The 27,457-nt window shown below is 42.6% G+C and overlaps 2 protein-coding genes across 7 annotated transcripts in view; one reads left to right on the forward strand and one right to left on the reverse strand.

Annotated features, from left to right (window-relative positions):
- Positions 1-599: 599 nt before the first annotated feature.
- The window catches only part of MCM9 (minichromosome maintenance 9 homologous recombination repair factor), a 31,315-nt gene continuing 4,457 nt past the window's right edge, over positions 600-27,457 (reverse strand). For 5 of the 6 annotated variants that reach the window (XM_081186836.1, XM_081186837.1, XM_081186835.1 and 2 more), the window contains exons 3-13: positions 25,129-25,445; positions 23,722-23,803; positions 21,825-22,025; positions 20,508-20,633; positions 18,065-18,184; positions 7,668-7,842; positions 5,481-5,683; positions 5,074-5,277; positions 4,388-4,470; positions 3,745-3,890; positions 600-3,416 (exon numbers count right to left, since the gene is read on the reverse strand). In XM_081186836.1, the coding sequence (XP_081042962.1) occupies positions 1,964-3,416; positions 3,745-3,890; positions 4,388-4,470; positions 5,074-5,277; positions 5,481-5,683; positions 7,668-7,842; positions 18,065-18,184; positions 20,508-20,633; positions 21,825-22,025; positions 23,722-23,803; positions 25,129-25,445 (3,110 nt within the window). In that variant the 3' untranslated portion in view covers positions 600-1,963. Of the gene's footprint in view, positions 3,417-3,744; positions 3,891-4,387; positions 4,471-5,073; positions 5,278-5,480; positions 5,684-7,667; positions 7,843-10,929; positions 11,167-18,064; positions 18,185-20,507; positions 20,634-21,824; positions 22,026-23,721; positions 23,804-25,128; positions 25,446-27,457 lie in introns of those variants that run through there. The other variant, XM_081186839.1, reaches the window with a different exon arrangement.
- ASF1A (anti-silencing function 1A histone chaperone) lies at positions 11,217-16,010 on the forward strand. The gene is made up of 4 exons (XM_081186840.1): positions 11,217-11,588; positions 12,911-13,030; positions 15,229-15,401; positions 15,590-16,010. The coding sequence occupies exons 1-4, from the start codon at positions 11,480-11,482 to the stop codon at positions 15,800-15,802; spliced, it is 615 nt and encodes a 204-aa protein (XP_081042966.1). The 5' UTR covers positions 11,217-11,479; the 3' UTR covers positions 15,803-16,010.

A 27,457-nucleotide genomic window follows, 5' to 3' on the forward strand; every position in this document is an offset into this window, starting at 1 on the left:
GATACTTGCAGCAAGATTCATTTAGATTAGATATACAGCCTTGTTTGCCACTGGATACGGGGAGTGGGACCTTTTTAGCAATTCAAATACAGTGGTGCCTCGCAAGACGAAAATAATCCGTTCCATGAGTCTCTTTGTCTAGCGGTTTTTTCGTTTTGCGAAGCAACCCTATTAGTGGCTTAGCGGATTAGCGCTATTAGCGGTTTAGCGGCTATTAAAGGCTTAGCGGCTAAAAGGCTATTAGTGGCTTAGAGGCTTAGAAAAGGGGGGGGGAGCGAAAAAAATCGCAAGAAAAAAAGCAAGCCCATAGGGAAATTCATCTTGCGAAGCGCATCGAAAAACGGAAAACCCTTTCGTCTAGCGGGTTTTTCGTCTTGCGAGGCATTCGTCTTGCGGGGCACCATTGTACATGTACAAACCTGTAACTTTAATGGAATTATGTGCTTTATATAATTGTTTCAACAATTACTGCCTATGCATTTCTTAATACAAAGAAGAACTCTTTCTTTTAAGGGCATCTGTCCAATACTTACTCAGTTTTTCACACACCCATGTGAAACTACTTGCATTTACTAAATAATTAGATCAAGGCAAAGTAGGAACCTGCTAACTGATACTTTATTGAAGGACAGCAATGAAGATCACAGATTTTAAATAGCGTATGTATGGTGCCAAAGCCCATCTCCTCCATCAATCATTTTAAGCTGTGCAGTTTCTTTGGACTGGGCAAAGAAATAAAACCCCTTATTGAACAAATACGTATGTACTCCCCCAATTATTGTGATATAATACAACAAAGAAAAAACTAATTTATGTTGAGGGACCTATAGCAAATAATTAAATGAAATTCTCCAGTAAAATACCATGAACCGAACAGCTTTGGGTTATTCTGTATTACTAGATGAACAGAGCTCATTCATAGTCTTTGCACAAAAAGCTGTGGTATGTTACTTACGCCACAAAATGTAAATTTCGCAGCTGGAAGACAATGAAAGGCGTAGCCCAAAAGCCACATTCTGAAATGGAACCAGCCTGGGATAAATGATTTGAGGTGCTTTATGGCCTAAGCATTGCAATGCAGCAAGCATTAAAAGCAAGATGGAGAAGAGAAAACTATACAATAGCTCTTTTTAAAGGCATGATTTTTCTCGGGTGGGAGGTATTAATAGGAAGATGACTATAATTACACCTGGTGGAATCAAGCATTTGTGCAGTAAACTGACTGAAAGAGAAATCTAAATAAAAAAACCTATGCTTCATTGTCAGGGGTTATTCCTCCCTCGGTTTAACCAAGTGGTATCTAAAATATGCCAATAAAACAGTCAGTGGAATCAGACATCTTGGAGGAAAAGAGGAATTAGTTGCAATGGCACCTGATCTGGTGCTTGCCTCAAGGCAATGCTCCATAGTAGTCTATCTTCAACACAGTAGTCTGCTAACTCCATAGCTGTCTACTAACTTCTGTTTGAGGACAGCAGTCTGGGTGTCCTAAAAGTACCACATTTAAGGAGGCCAAGATTTAGAAAACCTGTATGTTCTTTATAATTACCTTGAATCCTAACTAGGTTTCTGCGAATGGAGAGGATCCTTCCATTCACTGATGGGACTTGGATCTAGTGCATGATTCTGCTGGCAGAAAGGGGCAAGGCATTTTCTCCAGTTCTTCATTCCCATGTCTCATGCTGCTTTGGAGAACTGTCCAAACAAGGTTTTTGGGACAGGGCAGGAGGGACGGGACTACAAAAGGAAGGAGAAAATTACTGAAGGTCACTTCTCCTGTTCTGCTGACAGAAGTATCACATGAGTGGAACTTTGCTCAGAGGATGCTTCCACCAGCAGGAGTAAGCTCAGGATCCCAGCCTTTGTAAAGAGGCCATTTTGTAGGTTCATTTAGGCAAGATTAAAACAGATTTCATTTTCAGCATTTTGCAGTGCCATTTTGAGGAGGAAGCAGAAGTTCTTTTTAAGAGTTGAGTTTCCTCTTGCTTTCTTCATCCCAGTCAAAGTCTAGGGTGGAATCATCAAAATCAGCTACTGAGAACAAAGATTTCCCTGTGCCAGTGCTGGCTCTTCCCAGTTCAAAGCACATCCTTGAGTGCCCCACGCTATTGGAGGTTGGGGCTTCCAATGGCTCCCTCTGTCTGTCCCTGTCATTACTGGTGACATGCAACAAAACTGGAGACCTTGGCTTTGATTCAGCTGATGGCTTGAAGGCAAAGCTGGCTAATTTTGCCAGTATACTGGAGCACACTTTTTTCGTGTTCGCACCATCTGATATTTCCTCTCTCATTCTTGCCTTTTTTGTGGAGGAAGGGAGTGAATGATCGTTTTGCTCCTCCTCCTCTCTTTGGTTATCACAAGGGCGTTTCTCCATTCTATTATTTCCCACCTTAGTATTGTGTTCCTTGTGGTGTTTCTCAGGACAGCCTTGTCCCCTTGGCTTCCCCACTTTTGACACGGTTTTGGTAGAGGTGTGAGGGCTGCAGACAGTATCAGGCAATTGGGCATGATTTTCATTTTCGGAAGGCCAAGCAAGCTTCGGCTTCTGCTTACGTTGAAACTTAGCTAGTTTAGCAGCCGCAGGTCCCAAATCTTCCAGGATTTCAGGTTTAGTAGAACTTCCTGATGCACCTTTATTTGTTTGGCCTCTGTTTCGCTTTCTGGTTGAAGTAGCAGACTTCTGTTGCCTTAAAAATGCACTGTGAGGTGGGGAAGCACCCAAGTCTGTTCTGGGGTGTTGTGGAACAGCAGCTGGACCAGGAGAAAATAAAGTTGGAGAACACTCAACCTTAGGATCTGGGGTACTTGCACAAAACCCATTAACTCCTTCAATGTTTTCCCTGTGCCATTTCTTAGAGGCCCTGTGAGTAATCACTAAATCAGGTGAGGTACAATCTGCTGCATTTGGGCCTTTGTCACTTGCTCCTGAAGGTAAGCTTGTGGGCTTGGTTGCCTTCCCCCCATCAAGACTAGAGGCAGCCTGTCTGCAAGCATTTCCCAGGGCTATTGTTGTTGGTGTGGTTTGCTTGGCTTCACTTAAGTCATTTCTTTCTTTAGAGCAGGGTTTGTTGTGTGGGGCTTTCAAAGACGTTCTTGCAGTTGGAGACATTCTTGCAACTGGAGACTCATAAATGCTCTTCTCAGCTTCAGTGCTGCTGTCCGTCATACTGTCAAACCAGCTCAAGCTACTGTCCTTGCTGCATTCACTGGGTTTGCCCCATTCCTTTGTTACTCTGTTATCATCAGATGTCTGGCTGCTTGAGAATATTGGATACTTATCAGGTTGCAATTGTATATTATTGCCCTCTTGGTCTGAATGTTGTGGACGAGACATCTGCTCCGGTTTCTCAAGTGTGCGATTGTTTGAGGATGCCTCTTTGGACTGCAGAAACTGAGACGAATTTTCATTCTGCAATCTGCAAAACAGAAACAAAACATATTTTACAAAAATAAACTATATTTTCCCCTTCCCTGATCCTATGAAATGCAGGATCTGATCCATCTATGTTTGAGTTTACAGCCCTAATTATTTATTTTGATTTTGGTAAGCATATAAGTAAATGAAAGCAACTGTCTAATTACAGAGTTATTATTCGGCACCATGCCTCTTCACTTTGATACCCTGGACAGTAAGTTTATTAGTGGCCATCCTATGCTACTGCCTATTGCAACAGCACATGTGTTGCCTGAATCCACTGTGATTTGCAAGGGCTTTTTTTTGCCTCCCGTATAAATGTTTATCACCTGTCAAGTCTTTGGAATTCTTCACGCAGAATGTCCTGGAGTTCCAGCTTCTCGAGGATCAGTTTACACTGCAATCGATACTGCTCCAGTGGATTTTCAGGAAATGATGTGTGCAGTGCATTGACACCTCCAAGGAGTGCACCTCCCTATAGGAAAGAAGAAGAGAGAAATACAATGCAAATGAACTTTAATTAGATATGTCTGTGTGTAAACTTATATGCCGTTAAAAGGGTTATGACACAGCACACAGATCGGCAGGTTTTCTAGCACTGAATAAAACTGCTATCAAACTAACCCTGTATCTTTAGCTTATAAAAACAGGCATTTGCACCCTTCTTAAGTGCAGCGTGTGTGGGCACAATGACACGCACGGGGACCTTCCATTCTGCCTGCACAAGGCTCTCCTTCCCTGATGCCTTGCTCAGCATCATGGTTTCAGTAGTGGTGGTGGTAGGACAGTAGAAGCAGAAGACATTTTATTTACAGGCTCAAATGTACAAAACTGAGGGCTAATGTTAGGAATTGTTGAAGATTAGTTCTGAGGTGTGGAAACGTGGTCTCCTTGTTGCGTTGTGAAGCTTGCTTCCGATCACATGTACCACAAAGAACTGTTTCAACTGCCAGTCTCTACAAGGAAACTCACCTGCATTGAAGACTCCATCACTGAAACCACGGTTACTGCATCTTCCACAGTCACAGTATCTCTAAACATCAACCGAGCATGTGCTAAAAACAAACAACAACAACAAATGTTGCTGAAACTGATGAGCAGATGGCTAGGTTAAATTTATTAAATGCATATGCCACCTATTTAGAAAGCTCTAGATGGAAAGCGATAATGGAATTACACTAGCAACAGTTTCCGATTTAAATCTTAAAAAAGTACTGTTGCACATGACCCCAACCTCTGAGCAGTGTGAGATTCCAGGGTTTCCAGGTGCTTGCTTACACCCACCAACTGAAGCACTGCTTACCCATATTAGGGCTCCTGGTGGTAGGTGTAGTATTTAAAAGCCTCTCAATCCGTGTTACAACTCACACATTTGCAAGCCAGAGTGGCCATAGCCTAGCTACCGCATACAATGCTGGGGCATGGAAACCCTATATATGCAAGTGCTGCTGCACTGTATAAAACCCTTTTAGAGGTTCACCATACTGAGTGCCAACAGAAACAAGCATTTGTTGTAGCCCCTGGAGCATTCAAACACGCACTTAGGAGTTTAGTCCAATCAGCTGCATGACCTGGTTCCAGCACTGCCATGAAACGTTTCCCAATTTATTTTGTGTGATGTAAGTGCTAGAAAAAGACGAGGAAACCCAAGCTCTCACCTTCAGCTAATCGTATCAAGCTCTCTAATAAGCGGATGGTGGTTCGCGCAGCGTTCCTGCAATCGCTCTGCCTCTGCATCTGATAATAGCGGACAAGAATCAAGTTGCTTTCATCAGTCAATACTGGCTGCAGGTTCTTTATAAGGCAGAAATATGTTTTCATTTTTTCCATAGTCCACAGCTTTTCAGACACACTTGGGCAAGCTGCATGAGAAGAGTTTGCAGAAAGAACTGCATTAACAAAATAAGACATAGAGTAGAAATCAATAGACTTCATAATGACTACGCCATAGTTGGCTCCAACCCTCTGATGCACTTATTCTGCAAGAGCACAAATGGATATATAGTCTAGGTAGTGTAGAGATTCAGATATATTCTCTGTAACCGATTGCAAAAGCCACTGCTACCTTTGTTTTCCAGTATGAATGAGGAAATTATGCGATCCCATTCTTCATTTCTTGTATCCAACAATACCAGGACAAGGTCGAACCTGCTAAGGAGAGGGCTGCCAAGGGCGATGTTCACAGAGACAGATTCATTAGGGTCATACTGCCCCTTTGGATTGGTTGCTGCCAAGATAGTGGTCCTTGTGTTCAGCTTGCACACTAAACTGAAGAGAAACATGATCGATATTGACACAGAACTATGTTAAACCACCACCCTACTGCCCAAAGGAACACTTTCAGGTACTTTCCATTTTGAACCTTCCCTTCAGAAATTTCACATAGGCTGATCGGATAGGAGAAAAGATGAGGTGACAAACTAGCTGGAAAGGTTTGCGGAACCTAAGGCAAATAAAGTGTGGTTTTGGATGAATGTGATGAACTGCAAATATAGGTAACAGGTAAGATCAGCAGCCAGCACCCTGTCTGGACTGGAGGCCACATCCATAATTTTAAATTGGCAGTAGAGTTGCTAATAAGCCAGCATTAGATCAGTAAACTTGTTTTGTCAGGTAGCTAAAACTAAAGTCTGAAAAGCCAATTTTAAAAACCTGAATACTCCAGATTCTGCTCATAACCCACCCAGCTCCATCCTCCCTCTTGTACAATCTACCAGAAGGTCTCACTACATAGCATCACCGGGGGGGGGGGGAGGATTTTTTAGATCAAAAGTTGACAATCTTAACACTGGGGGGGAAATTGCATGCTCTCTCCTATGCGGGCAAATGTAAACTCTTTTACACGGTTGTCTCTGCCACTTGGACACACACACACACACACGCCTGTTTGATGCACAGACATGTCTGTGTTCTTCCAATTGCAGGCACACTCATAAATACACAAATGTTTGCAAATATACACAATCTCACTATACAAACTACCACGATCATAATAACGGTGTCTATAACAACATTTAGTTTGGTGCAATCCCCCCCCCCCCAAATCCCTTAATTCATTTGACCTTGACCCGAGGTTTGTTTTCAGAGCTACAGAAGGGTGTTTTGTCCAAGTAAGCATAACTCTTTCAGTGCAGACATTTAGACAGCTGTTCTAAATCTGACTTCGAAGTGATCTATTTCCAGTTGGTGCCATCTTCGCTCTTACCTCATTGTACTGAGAGGGAGCAAGTACAGCACCAAGAATCTTAGCTTTCATATTTGTAGTACATAACATGGGAAAAGTATTTTGACTCTTAGCCAGTAACAACAGAGATTCAAAAAAGAAATCAAGAGTTGACCCCTACTCTGTAATGCCTTAAGGATGTCTAAATATGGAAGTGAAAGGTTGCAGCCCCAGAACACATACTTGGAATGGAGGAAAGGTCTAAAATTCCATCTGCAGCACAAAACAACTGTTTCATTGCTCTCCTGACTAAAAATGGTTTGCCTTTTTTTAAAAAAACAACACTGAAAATAGTTCCCAATAGTGGTCATTTTAATGTTGTGTATATGTCTGGTCTAGTACTGGTACAATAAGATGCAAACATAGGGTCAAAGAACATAATTCCCTCCCATTTTTGTGGCTTGTAAAAGCTGAACAAGTACACTTAGCTCTTGCACCTTATGAATGTTTACTCAGAAGCCAAGCCCCACTATGTTCAGTGGGGCATGCTCCCTAGTAAGGTAAAAGGTAAAGGATCCTTGGATGAATAAGTCCAGTCAAAGGCGACCATGGGGCTGCGGCGCTCATCAATTATAGGGATAAGTTTCACCTCTTCACTGCGGGAAGTTGGGAAGGTGGTGAGACAAAAAGGGAATGAACAGCCAGTCAACAGAACCTGTGTTTTTCCCTACCTGGTAGAGGTCTGAAAATTGATGGAAGTACTTAGCACTGACTGCAATGGCTAATACCTTGTCATATAGTGAGAACAGCTAAAATTTTGAGATTTGCTGGGATGGAATTTTATACTCCTTAGCTTTCTGGGGCATACGCCAGTTAGGCTGGAAGCAGATTAAAAAATAAATTCCCTAGAGAGTTTAAAAGAAGGTCCATTGCTCATTCTGCTTTCCCTTCTGGAAAATGGACTGCAGGTTTCTGGCTTCTTTGAAAACCTACAAAGTTTGTTTGACCAGACCCTCATGCAACAACAATACAAGAGTGGTGAAATAAATTAGCATCCATGGCCCTTTTTTTAAAAAAAAAATTACTTACCCAGCCTTGGCCACGCTGATGGTCTGTTGTTCCATTGCCTCGTGAATGCTGGTTCTGTCGTGTTCCTTGATGCTGTTAAACTCATCAATACAGCAGAGTCCCCCATCAGCCAGCACGAGGGCTCCAGCCTCCAAGTTCCACTCTCCAGAGTCTTTCACAGCAGTCACTGTTAGACCTTTGGAACAGAAAAGTGTTGTTTGAGCAACCCTGGCTCAAGATCATTTGAACAAGGCTTAACAAGGGTCAGCCTAAAAAAAGTAAAGGTGACAGTAGTACAATTTCCAGTGAAGACAGACCTGGTGCAGCTAGTGCCTTTTGTTACCATGAAAGTAAAGGTAAAGGTACCCCTGCCCATCAGGGCCAGTCGTGACCGACTCTAGGGTTGCGCGCTCATCTCGCTCAAGAGGCCGGGAGCCGGCGCTGTCCGAAGACACTTCCGGGTAACGTGGCCAGCGTGACTAAGCTGCATCTGGCGAGCCAGCACCAGCGCTGCACACGGAAACGCCGTTTACCTTCCCACTAGAAAGCGGTCCCTATTTATCTACTTGCACTTAGGGGTGCTTTTGAACTGCTAGGTAGGCAGGAGCTGGGACCGAACAACGGGAGCTCACCCCGCCGCGGGGATTCGAACCGCCGACCTTTCGATCGGCAGGTCCTAGGCTCTGTGGTTTAACCCACAGCGCCACCCGCGTCCCCTGTTACCATGAAACTTCCTCAGAATTCCCTATAGAAGTTTAGTGTTTGTTTGTTTGTTTAAAAAAATCATTTTCTTAATTAACAAGGCAAAACAACAACTTACTTACCCGAGTACATGCAGATTTAAAAATAAAATAAAATTAAGAACTGGGCAGCCTGCTTGGAGCATGTGTGAGGGGGGAAACTGGAGAAACTAGTGTTATGAGGTTTTTTTGGGGGGGTATGTATTGGTAGGTGTAGGCTGTATGCCTGAGCCTTCTTCTAATTTCTGGATCCAGCACAGACTCAATTCCTGGAGGAACCAGGCTAGCTTCCTGATGAGGTAAGTATGGGTCATTAAGGTAACAAAGGAAGTGGCTCTGTACCAGATGAATAAGGGGTGACCCCCCCCTTCAACTCACTGGTAGTTAGAAAGACAAAGGGCAGAGTTGAGAGTTATGTGAACTAGCAAGTAGAAGCAAGGCTGCAAGCTGGGCAGCTGGGAGACAGAACCATGCCTGATTTCTGTTGGAATACAAGGCTGTGGCTATGAGAGGAGCAAGACCATTTGGGGTGTGTGTGTTAATGCTGTGAACCTCTACATGTAGGCTCAGGTTGAAAAATGTGTAAGTAAACCATATAACATAGAGACACCACATTCTCTACTGTCTCTCATTCCAAAAGAAACACAAGCCCTGAATAAGTGCGTGGAACCCCCGTAATCTCGCATTGCTCAGAGACTGGGGTGGTGTGCAATACCTGTCACTCAAAATGCAAACCAAGGATGGAAGCCAGACTTAGTCCCTTGGCTAAGGGACCTCCTGCAAGTTCTCTCTTTACATTACACCTGCCTGCACCCTAAATCTGATATGTTATCATTCATGATACTATATAGTATAAATAGACTAATGGAAAATCAATTCACATTCATTTGTCAAAGGAAACTTGAAATTCAGTTGCATTTACGAAAGATAGCACAGCAGCAGTGCATCTTTATCTCTGCTGCTCTGGTGGTTTCTTTTTTGAGTATGTTGCTGTCTGCTGAGCTACGCAAAGGGTGGGTAAGTTGTGGAGCAATGACTGTTGTACTTATCAACAGCTGTGGAGTGCACTTGTGCAAGTAAACACCTGGGACGCTGAACCAGGGTAGTAAGTTAAAGAGGTGCAATTGCACCATTAAAGCTTTTTATGACTCACATGTGTGCAGCAAGAAATCAAACCTGGGACTTCCTCCTCACACTGCAATTTTAAAAAGAGCTGGCCTGTGAGTGACAATGCCTTATAAGTCACATGTCCATAAGCCACACAATGGCATGATTTAAATGTTGTAGTGCAAGAGAACAACCACTAGGTGGTTCCTGTAATTGTCATCCCTAGTTTGTCCCTCTGGGGGTTCCATAGAGGCTTCCTGTGTGAGCCAACAAGCAACCACAAGAAAACGCCACCTATCACTAGAAAATAAAGACTGCTCCTCTTACCAACTGCCTGAATCCTATCTTTCCAACGCTACAAAAACATAGCATATGTTTAAAACACCCAGTGAAAAGGTAATTAGCAGTAACAATAACCTGAGCAGCAGAAAAAAGACAAAGGGATAATCAAAGCAATCTGAAAGACCTCCAGAAGAGAGCTACCATGGTCTGGCATCTGAAAGTTAGCAAGAAAACAAAGGCAAACTAGGACGTCCCACAGTTTTGATGCCCTTGCAGAGAAGGCCCTGGCTCATGTTGCAACCTACTGTGTTTCGGAAGGGGAGAACACACAAAAGCAGGGGCTCTGGAGGTGTCCACAATACGGCATTAATGCATATGTGGACTGCTGTTTCCATGTGCATGTTTGTGTGTGTACAGAAGTACAATTTTATGCCTCTATCCTGATGTTTCCCATCCACATCAGGGGGTGGATTGCTGCCACTTGGATGAAGACATCATATAGACACCAGAGGGAAAACACAGACACAAGCAGCTTCAAGTGCACTTTAAAATTCAGTGTGGACAAGCCCTCTGAGGAGGAGCCTGCACTTTGGTAGGTTTATGTGGGACCAGTCAATCCTTAAGCTAACCTGGGCGCAGACTATTTGTCTAGGGTTTTAAAAGTCAAAAACAAAGACTTTAAATTGAATCCAGAAACCAAGTGGGAGCTATTTTGGAGAGCAACCTAAACCCTGGCCAGGCAGTGATGGACTGATGGAGTGGCGTAGTCCCTACATTAACGGTCTTGTTCCACACGTTAGCTGGGGTAGTAGTCCAGCAGATCTTGAGCTGGCTCAGCCCCTCCATGGGGGGGGGGGGGCTTGTGGTGTGTTTATGCACTTTGCAGATCACCACACTTTTATTCCACACTTTTCAATGCACTCCTCACTTTCCAATTCGCAAAAAAATCTGTTTCTTTTTAAAAGAGGATTTGTTTCACTAGGCCGAGTGTGTGCTTTAATCCACTTTAACTGCACAAATCCATCCCACAGAATACTGAGAGGTATGGAGGCATCCTAAAAGCACATACATGCAATCATTAGTTTAAAATAAAGCCCACCATTTATTCTTTTTTTGGGGGGGAGCAATCAACATGGGCAGTGTTTCTTTTCCCCTTTTCTTTTCACTTCGCTTCAATTACGTCAAGGTCCCTCTTCTTGCTAGTTCACTTCTCTCAAGAGCCTCGCTCGCTTCGCTCTCCAGCCCTTTCACCCTCCTCTGGTCCAGCAGGTGGAGCGCCAGCTAAAGCTTCCCACTCCACTCGGGCTACGGGAGCCCATCTTGCTCTTTCGGGGAAGCCTCGGCTGCAGGAGGAGGGCCATAGCTCAGCGTGCAGCCAATCCGCGCCAGCCCTGCCAGTTAACAGAGCAGAATGGGCTGTAGTTTAGTGTAACAGGAAAGCTGCAAAACAGTGTGGAGTGCTCTCGGTGCAACATTAAAAAAGAGAGAGAGGAAAACAAGAAAGGGGAAGACGAAGAAGGGCGAGTTTTTGGGTGGTGCTTTTTTTTTTTTAAAGCAACCCAAACCTCAAAGTTTCCTAACTCTCAACGTGCTCGCTTGCCGGCGCTGGGGTTCGCGCCCTGCAAAAGGGGAGCCCCCTGGACTTTTCTCGGGCTGCGGTAACACACTATTGTTTGCGGGTCTCCCCTCCCCCCTCCCCGAAATATGGCAAAGGTTCAGGTGAACAACGTCGTGGTGCTGGACAACCCTTCTCCTTTCTACAACCCTTTCCAGTTCGAGATCACGTTCGAGTGCATCGAGGACTTATCCGAAGGTGAGTTTGCCCGGGGTGGATTTTTCGCCCCTTCGGCGCTGACCAAGCCCTTTCGGGCTATTTCCCTTCCCAGGCTTAAAGTTTGCAAAGGCCTCGCTGCCGCTGCTCCCTCTCCTCCTCCACCGCCTCTGCATCTGGCATGACGGAAGGACGGTGGGCTTTGCAGCCGCCGTCGCCTCCTTCTCTCCCACCCAACCCGGCAGCGCCCGCACGGTGCGCCCAGCTTCTCCGGTCTTCCGCTCGCGAGGAAGGGAAGCCTTTAAGTTGCAAGGAACTTGTTTGAGCGCTGGGAGCAGCCATGTTGCCAGCATTGTGCTGCTGCCGCTGCTGCTGGTGTGTGTTGGAGGGGGCGGCGGGGCGCGTACGCGAGAGAAGGAGGGCTCAACGGAAACACCTCGCACGCTTCGGGTTTTGGTGGCGGGAGGCGAGCCGGGAGAGGCTCAACTACCCAGTGCAAAGGAACCAAAGGGGTGCTACAGATGGGCGGGGGGGGGGGCCGCTGAGAACACCTGCAAGTTAAGTGGTTTCTACTCATCCGCTTTTAGTGCTCGCACGAAGGGGTGTGTATGACATGTTTAAAACGCTTTAGGGGGGGGAAACACAACAGAATTTTAACGATGCCTTTTTTAAAAAAAGTGTTAAATGGCCTTAAAAGCACTTCTGGTACTACTTTACGTTTGCATAACTTTTTAATTGTGACACCCCTTTCAGACGGAAGTTCGCTTTGGGGAACGCCCTGGAGGTTTGTAGTGGGTGTTTTGTTTTTCGTCTGGATAGCCTAATAAGCCTCTCTTCGGACCTCCACCCGGGCTAGTGAGGTCAGCAACACTTTCCCTACTAGAGGTAGCTAGCAACTTTTGCCGCCACCCTTCAAAAACGTCTTTGCCCTAGGCGGGCAGGAAGAATTCTTAAAGACTCCTCCAGAACTTGCTATCCTAACCTACAGTCTAGTGAAGTCCTGTTGAATTCAGCAGGGTTTACTCCCAAGTAACAGGTTATGGTCTACAGCCTCAACTACTAAATATTACGAAGTCATGCAGTAATTGAGCAGAATGCTACAGTTGTCTAGAACAACACTTAAAAGTGCTAGTATCAACAAACCTCTTCAAAACAATTTTTCAGTATTGTAAAACATTTCCTTGGATGTAAATGCTAATTATTTTCAGCCAGCCCTGCTGGTTTTCAATATTTGCTTTCAAATAAATATAAACACCATCAAGTTAATGTCAACTGGCTTTACTAATGTTAAGAAGCTACAATTTTTATGAGTTTTATTTTAGGTAAAGCAAAAGTACTAAAAGGTTTTTCTTCTTACAATGTAGATTTGGAATGGAAAATTATCTACGTGGGCTCCGCAGAAAGCGAGGAGTACGATCAAGTTCTAGATTCAGTTTTGGTGGGCCCTGTTCCTGCAGGAAGACACATGTTTGTATTTCAGGCAAGTCTGCTTTTAAACATTAAGGAAATTCTAAAACATTGTGTGTATGTTCAGATGGCTACTTTTGCGACAAGCAGTCACAAATTACATGTGACTGAAGATCAGCACTGCCCTTTGCTTTAAAAGGGTAGCAAATCTAATGTTTAACCCAAGGCTGGACAGCTCTTCCTTTGGGTGCTGATTTTTAACCAAAAGCATAGGGACATACATACCCAAGCGTGTGAGCAAGCATCATAAACAGTAAGTTGGCTCTGCTCTAGAAGAGAGAGAGAGTTGCTACAGAAAAATCTGTTCTGGGAATAGAAGGGAGGGAGGGAAATACTGTATATGGGGTAAATTTTTTAATTTCAGTAGGATTTTTTGTGTTTTAGAGGAACGATTTTTCGTGCATTTTTCATGAATACAGTAACATACCATATTTTTCGCCCCATAGGATGCACCTAGTTTTTTTTGGGGGGGGGGAATAAAGAAAAAAAAATCCCCCCCCCCCCGGCACGGGGCTGGCACGGGGGAAGCCCGAGCTTCCCCCGACCCCAGAAGAGCCTGCTATTTGCAAGCCTAGGGAGCTGCGCCGGTCTCCCCAGGCTTGCGGACAGCTGTGCGAAGCCCGGGCGCGCTGAGGCTTCCTAATGCAGGCAGCTCTGCGCAACCCTCCGGCGCAGCTGCGCAACCCTCCGGACCCCGGGAGGGCAGGCAGCTCTGCGCGATCCTCCGGAGGCCAGCGTGGCTTCGCACCGGGCTCCGGAGGGTTGCACAGAGCTTCCTGAAGCCTGGAGAACGAGAGCCTCTCGCTTTCCAGGCTTCAGCGAAAGCCTGTATTCGCCCCATAGGACGCACCCACATTTTCCCTTGATTTTTGGAGCGGAAAAAGTGTGTCCTCTAGGGCGAAAAATATGGTAAGCTATGTACGTGCAATCGTAGGTAATATTTTGGCCATCAGACTTGCAACTGCTCACACTGAGTATGAGTTAGATACTTTTCAGGGGAGGCTGTGTGTCTTCCTGCTTTCTGACATGCAAGTGGTGGGTGTGCAGGATACTGACTTCTTTGTAAAAGTGCCTGGGCTCTGGAATTTACAACCCTAGGGGGCCCATCTAGCCCAGTCTCCAGATCATCAAGAGGGCTGTAAAGGAATGTCATTTTTGTAGACGGCTTTTAACATTATCTGAACCCATGAGTTAATGGTTATATGTTGCTTCTGGTCACCTCCTTAACTGGCGGCAATATAGATGCATACATAAAATTTGTCAGCCTCATTGGGACCTCTGTGGGGCCAAAAATCTGCACAGAAATATTAAGAGCACACAATGCTTTTTGGGAAGAGTGTTCTTCAGGAAAGGGGGAAACAAGTGCGTTTAGAGGCCACTGAACACTGTGTGACTTGCAATTGTGGCACAGATTGCACTTGCTAAGCTAATACACTCTAGTTCTGTGCATCTCTCTACAAGGGGATTATTACACAGTCACGTAGTTGCATTTGTATGTAGCTGGTTTTAACCATGATGTGTTCAAGAAGCCAATGTTTTGTTTCTCCAAAGTTTGGTTTGTTACCCAGTGGCTCTTGCCTTGTGCCTCTGTAGCTTGGTGTGTGCCTAGTCTGGAGCTACTAAGCAGAGCATGGTTAGGTAAGGCTGCTATGTTCAGACATGACAAACCATAGTTAAAACAAGCTGTGGTTTGTACGCCAACAACAAACTGGCTTCACATAATGATTTGTTGCCAGGAAAAAAATGATTAGTCCACTGGGCAGGGTTCAGATATTCAAATGAACCATGGTTTAACATTATGTGCAGACAAGGTATGTGCGTGTTTATGTAAATAGCTGGGTGAATCCACACAGCTAAAAGCTGTGATGTTTGCTCTTTTGGGTAAAAAATTAAGGCAGATTGGGTACAACCTGGTTTGTTTTACTAAAGGAAGTCCACCAACAAAAAAATCTAGTAACAAGTTAAAAGACCTCACAAAAAATAAAATGAGCTTGGAATCCATATCAAGGAGCTGAAACAATTACAGGATGGTCCTTGACTGAAAACCTGAAGTATATGTCTTTGAAGATTAGAACTTTTGTGCTTCTTAGTTCAATCGGCATCAATAAATACTGTGCCAAATCTCTTTATATTGTGAGCATAGTGGTTTCCTTAACAAACAAAAAAAGTGGGGGAGCATTGGTCAGTCTTGTGTTTTGTTTTTTGCTGCAGGCAGATGCTCCTAATCCGGGACTAATTCCTGATGCAGATGCTGTAGGAGTCACAGTTGTGTTAATCACCTGCACCTACAGAGGTCAAGAATTTATTAGAGTTGGCTACTATGTGAACAATGAATATACTGAAACAGAATTGAGAGAAAATCCTCCGGTAAAGCCAGATTTTTCTAAGGTAGGAGTTATTATGCTTTGCTTATCTATTAAAATACTCTTGTTACATAGAATTAAAATGCTAAGAAATAAATCAGCAAGTCAAATTTTAAAAAGAGCTTTGTCCTGAATTTGTTCTAAGACTGCTTCAGAAGTCAAGAGTGTCTGATGCAACTCCAAAATGTTGATGTGAATGTCCTTGTTTTGCAGCTCCAGAGGAATATTTTGGCATCTAACCCCAGGGTCACAAGATTCCACATTAATTGGGAGGACAACACTGAAAAACTGACAGATGCAGAGAGCAGCAACCCAAACCTTCAGTCACTCCTTTCTACAGATGCACTGCCTTCTGCTTCAAAAGGATGGTCAACATCAGAAAATTCACTAAATGTTATGTTAGAATCTCATATGGACTGCATGTGACCCAACTTACCTTTCAGTGCTATGTATGTGTTAGGATGTAGACAGACAGCACAGACACACACACACACACACCATCACCAGAAACGATTTCCCAGGAATTGCATATTCAACATGTGAATAATTTGTTTTAAAATCCCTACATTCTGTAGAAAGTTTATAAGGAAAAAGTATTTGAGTGGATGTATAAATAAAAATTATTTTTAAGTAATTCTGAGGGTTTGCTTAGTCCACACTAAGTATGTTATTAAAACATTTATTTATTTTTCCTCCCCTGCAGGCTGGGTGGGGGTTGAGGGAAATACAGGAAGTTAGATATCTCATAGAATAGTTGGAAAGTACCCTGAGGATCATCTAGTCCTGGAACGCAGGAATATGCAACTGTCCCTTACGGGGATCGAACCTGTAACCTTGGCGTTGTCAGCAACTGAGCTGAAGAAGTTAAATATACTACTTGTTCAGTACACATGCAAGACTATTCTAAACAGCCTCTGTTTGGAAAGCAGGAAGCATAGTATAAACCGCAGCTGCCTTTTCAAGGCACATGTGACTTTTAACAATACAATTTAGTCCAGCATCAAAACGTTTGTGTGGAATACTATTGTGCGTGTACTGTGGGGTCCCCCTCCCCTTCTCACATACGCTGTTCGTGGCATGCCATGCAGTGTTACCACAGAAAGAAATACAGGACTAAAATGTTTGTGCTGGCCTAGATGCATGGACACTAAACTCAAATCCTCCACTGCACCAAAATAATAGTATGTGCATTACAGTAGTCCTCATCAAGCAGTCAGGCTTATGTATAAGTTGTGGCTTAAAAGATTTATCAGCCTGCCAGCCACATACTTGGTCTGAGACAGGGTCTTACGCTTTGTAGACCTCCCACACACTGGCCCATTGCATGAAACATGATAAATAGAATTTAAAGCAACAGAAACTGAAGGCGCCTGGGACAGCATCAGGAAGCCTCTATATGCACACAGTATCATTATTTTATCTTTGATGCTATATAGAGTGGGAAGGAAGGGGAACTGAGTTCCTAGGCCAAACAAGATCTTAAATGTCTCATTGGGAGTCTCATTGTATTCTTTTTAAAAAGGTAAAGGGACCCCTAACCGTCAGGTCTAGTCACGGATGGCTATGGGGTTGCGGCGCTCATCTCGCTTTACTGGCCGAGGGAGCCGGCGTACAGCTTCCGGGTCATGTGGCCAGCATGACTAAGCTGCTTCTGGCGAACCAGAGCAGCGCATGGAAATGCTGTTTACCTTCCTGCCGGAGCGGTACCTATTTATCTACTTGCACTTCATGCTTTCGAACTGCTAGGTTGGCAGGAGCAGAGACCGAGCAATGGGAGCTCACCCTGTCTGCCAACCTTCTGATCGGCAAGCCCTAGGCTCTGTGGTTTAACCCACAGTGCCACCCGTGTCCCATATTCTTCTTAGGTCCTCCCAAAGAGAAAACACAACTGGGCCGAAATATTAGAAAAGTTTCACTGTGACAGATGACATTTATTCCAGTTCTGCCCAACTGGCAATGGCCTCCTAGGTTCCTTACACAGCCATGCTCCATGACATAATACTAGATAGACACCCCGGGTTCATCCAGTGCAGTTGAACTTCAGGAGGTACGGGACAGACAAAAGGAAGTATTGTAAAATATAAACTCTGGGGTTTGCTACAACAGGGTGTGAAAATATGGTCCCCAAGCTTGATGGCTTAAAAGGGACTGGATTAAAAGTTGAGGATAAAGGCTATGTGGCAATAAGGTTGAGTACCAGCAGATGGGAAACTGGAAGAAACCTACTGACTTCATGTCCTGCTTGTGAGCTTAACCATAGCTATTTGTCCACTGTGGGAACAGAATGCTGGACTAAATGGACCCTCAGTCTGATCTAGCAGAACTACTCTTACGTTCTGAAGAGTCCTTTAAAATTAAGAGCTTGCGGATTAAAGTTAGAGCATTCTGTGTGCAAAGCACATGTTCTATCGAGCCTTCTGGGAATAAAAAGATTATGTTTTGTCATGTATAGATACATCAACATCTTGAGGTAGGACTCAAAACACAAGTCCTGTTTCCTACAGAGTGCTTTTTCCTCAGTGCACTATTACCAAGAGTTATATTGCATTTGAATTAAAAAAAATCCACTCCTTCATTACAACCTAAAGATGTAGATACTTTCAGAAGGTAATTGTCAACTGCCTCCTCCCCCAATATAAACAAAAATTCCAACCGCAGTTGATTGTGCATTTGGATGTCTCATTTTACCTGCGCTTGTGGATCCAATTCCTGCTGTAAGTACAGAACGCGGAGTAATCTTTACTGCGTATTTCAGAAACTGAGACTTCCCTGTTCCAGGGTCTCCAACCAATAAAAGATGTGATTCACCTTGCAGGGAAACAAACGCACAAGTGTTTGCTAAAGCAGCATTTTAGATTAAAATAATTATTTGGTGCAAGGCCAGAGAAATAATGAAACAGCAGAAATATAATGCCATCATGTCAGCCAATTTCCAATCTTTAAAATAAAAAGCCTTACATTTATCCTGCTTTCCATGAAAAGATAGCCACAAAGTGGCAGTTTTATCGTATGTACTTGAATGTATGTACACTCAAAAAACAGAAGAATCTCACCCACCTGCCCTGTGTGCTCCATCTGCCCTGATCCCTGAACCAGACATGCCCACATGTATTGAATACTACCTGCATAGCCCAACCCTGATACTGAACCCTGGATACCAGGATTCAGATTACCACTCAGCCATGAAGATCACTGGGTTACCTTGGGCCAGTTGCAGGATCTCAGCCTAACCAACCTCACAGGTATTGGCAAAATAAAATGAAAGTGCACCACCCTGAGCGTCTTGTAGGAAAGAGTGGGATATAACTATAATAATATATTTTTTTAAAAAATGTAGCCCCCAACTTTGCTAAGAAAGGATCATGTGCTGAAAGTTTTATGGAAACATCCTAGACACTAATTTCCATATTTTTTGTCCTAATTACAATTATGCTTTTATTTTATTTTTGCTTAGCTACAAAAATGATCATTCACCTCAATTCATCTCATATGATCTCAGTAGGAAAATGTAAAATATTTAATGTCTTAACAAACAGTAGTAGTAGGATTATGATTAAGCATTAGTGGGGTTTTCCCATCCTTTCGATAGTATGCAAGCTCATCATGAGGTAACTTGCATTTCTAAATGGGGAGGGAATGATCTGACAAAAATGGCCATTACTCAGGAATATTCCACTATAGTTTAGATAATGTTTATTGCAGGAAAATTGTACTTAATAGCCCTCTACAGAAATGACATTAATGCTTTGAAGGTGGCATTTAAATTTTGCTCTGGTGACCTATGGCATATATGCACACATTCAAAAACCTCTTAGGATTATATCCACCTACGCAAGTGGTGACATTTACTGCCCAGCACACAGCACTTCTGCCCTCCACACAAGGAAAAGCAGTTTGCTGAAAATTCTACAGTAACAGATCTAAGAAAAAATAACAGGCAAGTATGGAAAGAAAAGACTGGAATCAAATTATTTGAAGTTACAGGCTGTTAAAACATACAGGCCTTGCTCCCATGTCACTTTAAACCACGGTTAACTATTGTTTAAAGATGAACACAAAGCATGCTGGTGCATAGGGCTAAAATTGCAGCTGCTTTGCTGCTACTTCTGTGTTGTCGGCAGCAAAGCCATGGTTTCACTAAGCATCATGTCCAAACCCAGACTCATGGTTTGTTTCTCCCCAAACCACCATGAGTGGTAAGCCACAAACAAACCTTGGTTGTAGCTCATGGTTTATTTTGAGAGCAACGAAACGAGTCTGAGTTTAGATGCAACATGCAACAACAGAAGGAGTGGAAGAGCAAGGTACTCACAATTTTAGCCTAATGCACCCAGCACATTCACCTTTAACTATGGTTTAGCACAGAGGTCGGCAACCTAAGGCCCATGGGCTGCTTTTGGCCCATGAGCTTCCTGGTCCACAGCCGCTCTGTGGATCGGCCTGGGGATTCCATGCTTTTCCCCCCGCGGCACCATTTTTTTTCTCACCACGGGGACCAACTTCCGGGTCGGAAGAGTGCCAGAAATGGTATGTGCGCATGTGCACGGTCACTCCTCCGTCCCAGAAGTGTGCCGGAAATAGCGTGTACGCACACGTGGGCATGCACACTCTGGCCCACTGAGAGGTCTGTCGGGGAGTGGACCGGCCCAGCCTCAAAAAACATTGCTGACCCCTGGCTTTTGTGAGATTTTGCTCTTTCCCCTCCAAAATCTGGTCGAATCTTTATTTTCATGTTATTAACTTGCTGGTGGATTATTTAAATTTAAAGAAGTCATTAAAAAATATTTTTAAACTACCACGAAAAGCATCACAACAATGTTGTGACAAAGTGACACAGTCCTGTGAAGTAGTACAGCATATTTAAAGCTGTCTTTGTGACTGTTGCTATTGTTCCTCAAAGTGTACAACATACAGTTGCTTTCTAGAGTTTTTAGGGACTTGATAACTTACCTGAGTGTCTTTCATAGGACTACTTTATCAAGAAAGCACTAAGGGATTAAAAAATCATACAATGGCAGCTCTTTTACACTACAAGTGGTACAGTAATTCAGGCCAATGTAGTGATAAAGGAGACAGGTCTATAGAGGGTTGTGTGTATGTAAAAGAGGGGATAGGTTTTATATATACTAACCTCTAACCCGAGTGCCTGCAGCATCTGTTCTCTGCACACCCCCTGCAAGCACCATGGCTACGGCCAACTTCACAAGATACAACCCAAAAATCTGAGGGCACAAGCTTGCTAAAATGTCGTTTCTCCCTGAAAAGGGGGGAGGGAAAATAATTAGTTCAGCTGATAACAAACTATATCTGATCACACACATTTCCCAAGTAAATGTCTAAGATGCTACTCATTTGAACTCCTTGATTTAAAGTAACAGACTATGACAGGTGAATTAAAAAAAATAATGATCAGATGGCACTTTTGTAAATATTGGTTTGTTGTGGGAATGGTCTCACATGACGCTGAACAGAAAAAAAGCCCAGATTCAGTGTTTTCCAGTGGGCAGTCCCTAACTAGGGATGATGGGAGTTGTAGTCCCAAAACATCTGGAGGGCCGAGTTTGGGGGTGCCTGCTCTAGGATGTCTCTTCCCCATCCATCAACCTGAATAGTCACAGCACTGCTCCATCATTTAAAATGAAAGTTACTAGGAAATTCAGTTAGGCACCATTTATTGCACACTAAGCAGAAAACTCTATAACTTTTTTGACAGTACAATGTACAATGCTGCTCAACACATCATCTAACAAGACAACAGACCATTACGTTCTGATGTCATTTTAAGTTATTTATATAAAAAGTGCATACAGTGGTACCTCAGTTTATGAACAGCCCTGTCAATGAAATATTCAGTTTACGAACTCCACAAAACCAGAAGTAGTGTTCCCTTTTGTGAACTTTATCTTGGTCTGCAAACAGAAGCTGAATGGTAGAAGGGCATTGGCAGCGGGAGGCCTCATTAGGGAAAGTGTGCCTCAGTTTAAGAACAGATTTGGTTTAAGAACGGACTTCAGGAATGGATTAAGTTTGTAAACCGAGGTACCATTGTACAACTAAATTCATAATAGAACCTGCAATAAATTTGCTATGAATTTATTATCTGGGAGAAAGCTTTGAACCATGTGTTTTAGTGCTTTTAATGCTCAGAAATAATAAAATTCCTGATGCCAAAGTATCTTGATGAGGAAAAATGCTGTGAGAATGAAACAAACAGGAATCAAATGTGCACTTATTGAGTAAACAACTGACAGTGCAGGTGGGTTTTGCATATTTAGGTATGGCCCAACTGATAGAAAAGTCCTACTGTCCTCCATAAAAGCAGCAGCTTAGAAATCAGACCTAACGAAACAGGCCTAATTGTGAATATGTTCCGCCCCCCCACCACTAAAAAAAATGGTGTGTTAGCATTTTTTCATTCCACTAATCTATTATATTCTCTTTTACAAACCTGCTAAGGGATCGCCCCTATGTTTTCCCCAAAAATCTTCAAATTCTTTGCGGACCTCCTCATCAATTATAACACCTAACATCTGCTCGTTGTTTACTTGAATGTAATTGGCCTTTAAGACAATCTCTACATCACAACGTGCATCCTGGTGAAAAGGTTTCCACCTCTGCATTACTACTCCATAAACTGTTATGTCATCACCTGAGGACAAACGAGAATGGTCAAAACAACACTGCACATATCACATTCTGAACACACAAAGCTTCCTTTGGTTGACTCAGACTATTGGTCCATCGAGGTCAGCATCATCTATTCTGACTGGAAATGGCTTTCTAAGGGTTTGTGCAGGAGCCTTTCCCAACCCTTAAAATGGGAAAGTCAGGAATAAAACTTAGCATTTGCATACAGAGCACATTCTTTGCCTCTCTCTCAGTTAACTTGGTTAATACCTGCAGACATCTGTTTAACAGCTAAATACTTTAGATGCCAGCACTCTGATGGATTGGAATCATAGAATCATAGAGCTGGAAGGGACCACAAGGATAATGTATTCCAACCCCCTGCAGTGCAGGAATCTGTTGCCCAACATGGGGCTCAAACACCACAACCCTGGGATTAAGAGTCTCATGCTCTACTGACTGAGCTTTCACCTAACGTCAATGACATTATCTTCTACGTAGCAACTTTTTAAAACCTTTATTTGTAAAGTTTTATTTTTTTTCATATAGATGTTTATTAATTTATTCCAAAAAAACAAAAACAAAAAAGGCACACAAAAAGGGAATACACAAATTAAGAGTTTTACACCAGAAATTTTACATTACCATCTCTTTCGAGACTTCCTTCAGCTTGTCCGTAAATCATTCGTGGTAATAATTAAGGTTACGCATTTCCTGGCTTATATTGTCATTATAAATTTCTCTCTCTTCTATTTTCTTTGTACAATAACTCTTAGTCTTTCACAGTGCTTCTCTAAATCCCATTAGCATTGTTTGTCCCTCACTAATGTGTTCCAGATAATCTACATATTTTCCCCATTCCTTGATGAACTTTTGGTCTCTTAAATATCTGATCTTTCCTGTCAATTTGTCCAACACCGCGTAGTCTAATAACTTTGATCTCCACTCCTCCATCGTTGGCATTTCCTGCTGTTTCCACTTCTGGGCTAATATTACCCTTGCTGCTGTAACTGCATAGTATACAAATTTGCAATCTTTCTTTTTTATCTCGTTCCCTAATATCCCTAACAGGAAGATTTCTGATTTCTTTGTAAACGTATATTTTAAAATCTTCTTTAGTTCAATATATATTTTTCCCCAAAATTGTTATTTGTAAAGTTTTAGAGGCAATGCAGCTCAAATAAAAATAAACAAACAAGACAATACCTGCTAAAAACAAAGTTTAATACTAACAATCACTAATCAACCAAATTATAAGCAAGGAACAACCGAGTGGTAAACATTATGATTTTTAAATTGTGCATATAAAGAATAATATATTTGGAAACAGATCAAATTTACATTTAGGGTTTAAAAACTTTGACCTCACCCTTCATCTAGCAATTAGTACTGCAACATGGTAAAAGAAATGTTTATTTCATCTAATGGTAATGTAATTAAGGTATGGAATAAATTTCTAATGAAAAATGACTTTAAAAAACCATTAAAAAGATCAGTGGGCTAAAAAGAAAATAAGGTGCCCCTTGAAATGGAAGTTTCCTCTGACAAGCCACAATTGTCCTAAAGTATCAAGATTTCATATTGTATGACCACAATGCTAGCAAAACAACATGGCATATAACATTTTCCTATTAGACAGTAACAACTCTGCTTTCACCTTTTCAAACATGGACAGTCCTAAAGAAGATTTTTCCAAAAGGCAGTGACACAGAACTCACCAGATTTGCAGCTGTCGACTAAGTCATCTTCAAGGACAACTATCATAGAACGAGGAATACTTCCAACAGAGAGCCTTTGAACCTAGATTTCAAGAAGTGTATGTATTTTATTTCAAGATAAACAATGTTCAAAATAATCCTGAGCTAGAATCCTACAAATATCTCAACAGAAATTACACTTGAGTACCTATGTTGATCATTTGTGGCCTCATCCCTGGGAAATAATTCTTTAGCTACCCAATGGTGTCCAGGCAATCTGCTGTCATTTGGTCTATATTTCAATCAGGTTATGAATACTATGGTGACCCCTTTCCAAATAATTTGCAGCCTGACCCTATGCAAGTTGAGTCATAATTTAATCCATGATGTTCAGTGGGGCTTATTCCCAAATCAATCTGCATAGGATTGTGGCCTTGAAATACTTTTACAGCATGGGGACACTTGACATGTCAAACCAATAAATACAAGGCAATGTGGTGATGAGGTACCAGCTGGGTTGTTACAATTATTTGGGGGTGGGGAGGTAATTAGGAAGGAGCTCAATTGCCACCTTGCTCTTGTACATCAATTTCATGCATTTCTTGGGATTTCCATATGCTGCATACAAAGTTTCCAAAACACTAAACTTTTCCTGAATTAAAACAAAAGCACTTTCTCTTAAAGAATGCATTTGAATGGGCATGCTGCTCAGATGAAATGGAGTGGGAAGTTAGCCATCAGTGACAATGAAACTAGCCTTTGGTCTTAAACCATTTTAGGTGCTGATCATTTTAATTCACATCTCTCAATGTCTGCTGGAAAAATATCAAGAGAAAAAATAACTAAACAACATTGTGGAATGGTACTGTTACCTGATGGTTTATTTAAGCACACCTAATGTGATTTTCCAGGACTGTTGTCTGCTTAAAAATTAAGATGTTCCTTATAAGAAGATGCAAAAATGTGATTTTGCTGCAACACAGGGATTTAATCTATATGTATGCCGGTAATTGTATTGTTTTTGTCCTCCAGGGAAAATTCAGTACAATCTCAACACAGTAGATTTGAAGTTTGCCATAATTATTAATAAGATACAGGTAGAATGCAGGCAGAATGGTAAAACAATGCATAATAATTTCTATGCTTGCATCCATGTTACTATAACGGCTATGGCAGTCATCAGGGCATATCATCTGTTTAAGCATTTTGCCAATTTGTGTTAACCCTATTGTGAGATCCTAATTTTGCAGAGATGAATGGTGGGAACTAATGTGCCATGGCTGGGACACAGAATCACGGCAGAAGGTATAGCCAATATTAAAAGGGATGGAGGAGACATATCACTGAAGCTAACATCTATCCACTGATTTCCATAGCAAAATTAGGACTTCAGAAAAGTCATGGTATTAGTTTAAATATATTTGATACCTGCTCCTGAATCTTGATTTCTTGGTAGTCTCTGCAGCTGTTGGGAGCACAGGATGTTCCAGTGAGGCAAGTAAACTTAGATGAGTTGCAGCCTTCTTCATTAGGACAGGCTGGAGGACGGCAGAAAGCATAGTATTGTTCAAAGTCAGCCTTGACTACAAACACATGCTTGCACTTGTTGCACATGTAATCCCGTTCAAACTCCAGGACTTTCACAAGACTGGTACGAATAACAGTGCCAGTGACTGAGAGGAAGTGTCCCACATCTCTGGTCTTTGGGATGTGTTCTCTGGTTAGCTCTGGGCAAACCGGCAAACCTGGTAAATCAGCACATAGAAAATATTACCCCACAAATGTTAATTAAAGCTATGTTTTCTTATGTCACTGATAAATCCCATCAAGACTGCATTTTCAATTCCCCAGCAGCACAAGTTTGCAAGGCATTCTCAGATACACCTTGACGTAGAGCTGCCATCAAAGTATTTCATTAACTTGATCTACTACTAACAGCTTGGATGGGGAACTGGTGGCATGCCAACTCTCAACAGTCCCAGTGAACATGGCCAATGGTCAGGAATTATAGGAGCTGTAGTTCAGCAATTTTTAGGGCATACTATGTTTGCTACCCTTGGCCCCTAGTAGAAAGCTAAAGGTAAAGAACCCCTGACAGTTAAAGCCAGTCGCAAATGACACTGGGGTTGCAGCGCTCATCTCGTTTACTGTCTGAGGGAGCAGACTTTTGTATTTCCAGGTCATGTGGCCAGCATGACTAAGCCGCTTCTGGCGAAACCAGAGCAGTGCACGGAAACGCCTTTTACCTTCCCGCCAGAGCGGTACCTATTTATCTACTTGCACTTTGACGTGCTTTCGAACTTATCTGTCATTAATCTACCATGTGCAGTTCTCAATTAATTACATGGTGGAGTGTTTTCCACTTGAATGACTTTGAACAAAACTTCTAAAGCAAATGCAGATACAACTGGCTAGAGCAGATTGGCTCTCATCCAGTCCACGTATAACATAACCACGTATATCATGAGGGTAATAAGCTTAAAACACATAACTAATACTCAGAGGTTTTAAAGCATATGTGAGTGTCAAGCTTATGATATGCTGGCTACCCACAACCCCCAGAATTCTTGGGTGATGTTTCACCAAAGCCCAAATAGTTATTTTGGATTCATATAGGCAATAAAAAACATCCAGGTTGCTCTTTTACAGCTTTTATTCATGGGATGAGATTACCCTTTGCAGACTGCCAAGAACCCCCTCCTTTCCATGCAGCAGTGGTTTCAAGCTCCTTACAGGCAAGTGGTGCAGGCCCTGGGCTGACAAGATCTGTGGTGGGATTCTTACTGGATGAGAACCCTAGGCTCTTCAATGCCACCCTGTTTTGTTGACGCAGCCTTTTCACATTTTAGTATCTACATGAAACCACTGAGTGAGGTCATCCAAAATTGTGGAGTAAGTTTTCAGCAATATGCGGATGACACACAGCCTTACTTCTCCTTCACATCTGTAGGTGGAGCAGTGGATGTGCCAGACCATTGTCTTGCCTTGCTAGTGGACTGGATGAGAGCCAATAGACTGAAATTCACTCCAGATAAGACAGACACACTGTTAGTGGTCAGTTCCCTGTATCAACTTTGTCGCCCTCCTATGCACACATTCCAGCTTGTCAATATTGATTCTCACTGTGTCTTTTTATGTTATAAACTACCCTGTGATCCTCTGATGAAGCAGGCATACAAATTTAATAAATAATAAAATAATTATTTTATTTCTCCAAGTTCTCATGGCCTTGGAAACTATTTATGTTTTACCGGAATTCTACATAGGGAGATAGCTAGCAGGAAACTCCCATGTCAACCTATAATGTTCTCAAAGCCTTGGCAAGCATTCTGTGACCACTGTGAGACCATATTCTGCTTTATCTCTATAAGACAGATCACCCCTGCCCCAACTGCATCCTCGCCCCCCATTTGTACGCATTTCACTAAGTCCTTTGCAATAAATGCTAAACCTGCAGGTTCATAGAATTGCTGACTACACAGATTCATATTAACTGATACATCCATAGGTTATAGTTATAAAGATATGCAAGGCCTTATAGAGGGAAAATTGATGGCATCACACTATCTCCTCCTGATAACAATACTCTTCGTCAGTGTGACACTACAGGTGCATACAGGGAGGAAGCCTTTGAGGGGAGTGATTAACATAAAAATAGATCACAAAACACACTGTACTTTTAAAAACAAAAACACCCCATCGTTCAGTCAGAACACAAAATAAGTCCTGGAGAGAGAGAGAGAGTGTGTGTGTTATT

The sequence above is a fragment of the Podarcis bocagei genome (genome assembly GCF_964188305.1).
Source record: "Podarcis bocagei genome assembly, chromosome: 3".
Classification (NCBI taxonomy): Eukaryota; Metazoa; Chordata; class Lepidosauria; order Squamata; family Lacertidae; genus Podarcis; species Podarcis bocagei.

Coding starts and splice junctions, on each gene's coding strand:
- ASF1A (XM_081186840.1), top strand. CDS start 11,480: ATGGCAAAGGTTCAGGTGAACAACGTCGTGGTGCTGGACAACCCTTCT. Junction 11,589..12,910: donor CATCGAGGACTTATCCGAAG/GTGAGTTTGCCC, acceptor CTTACAATGTAG/ATTTGGAATGGAAAATTATC. Junction 15,402..15,589: donor TAAAGCCAGATTTTTCTAAG/GTAGGAGTTATT, acceptor CTTGTTTTGCAG/CTCCAGAGGAATATTTTGGC.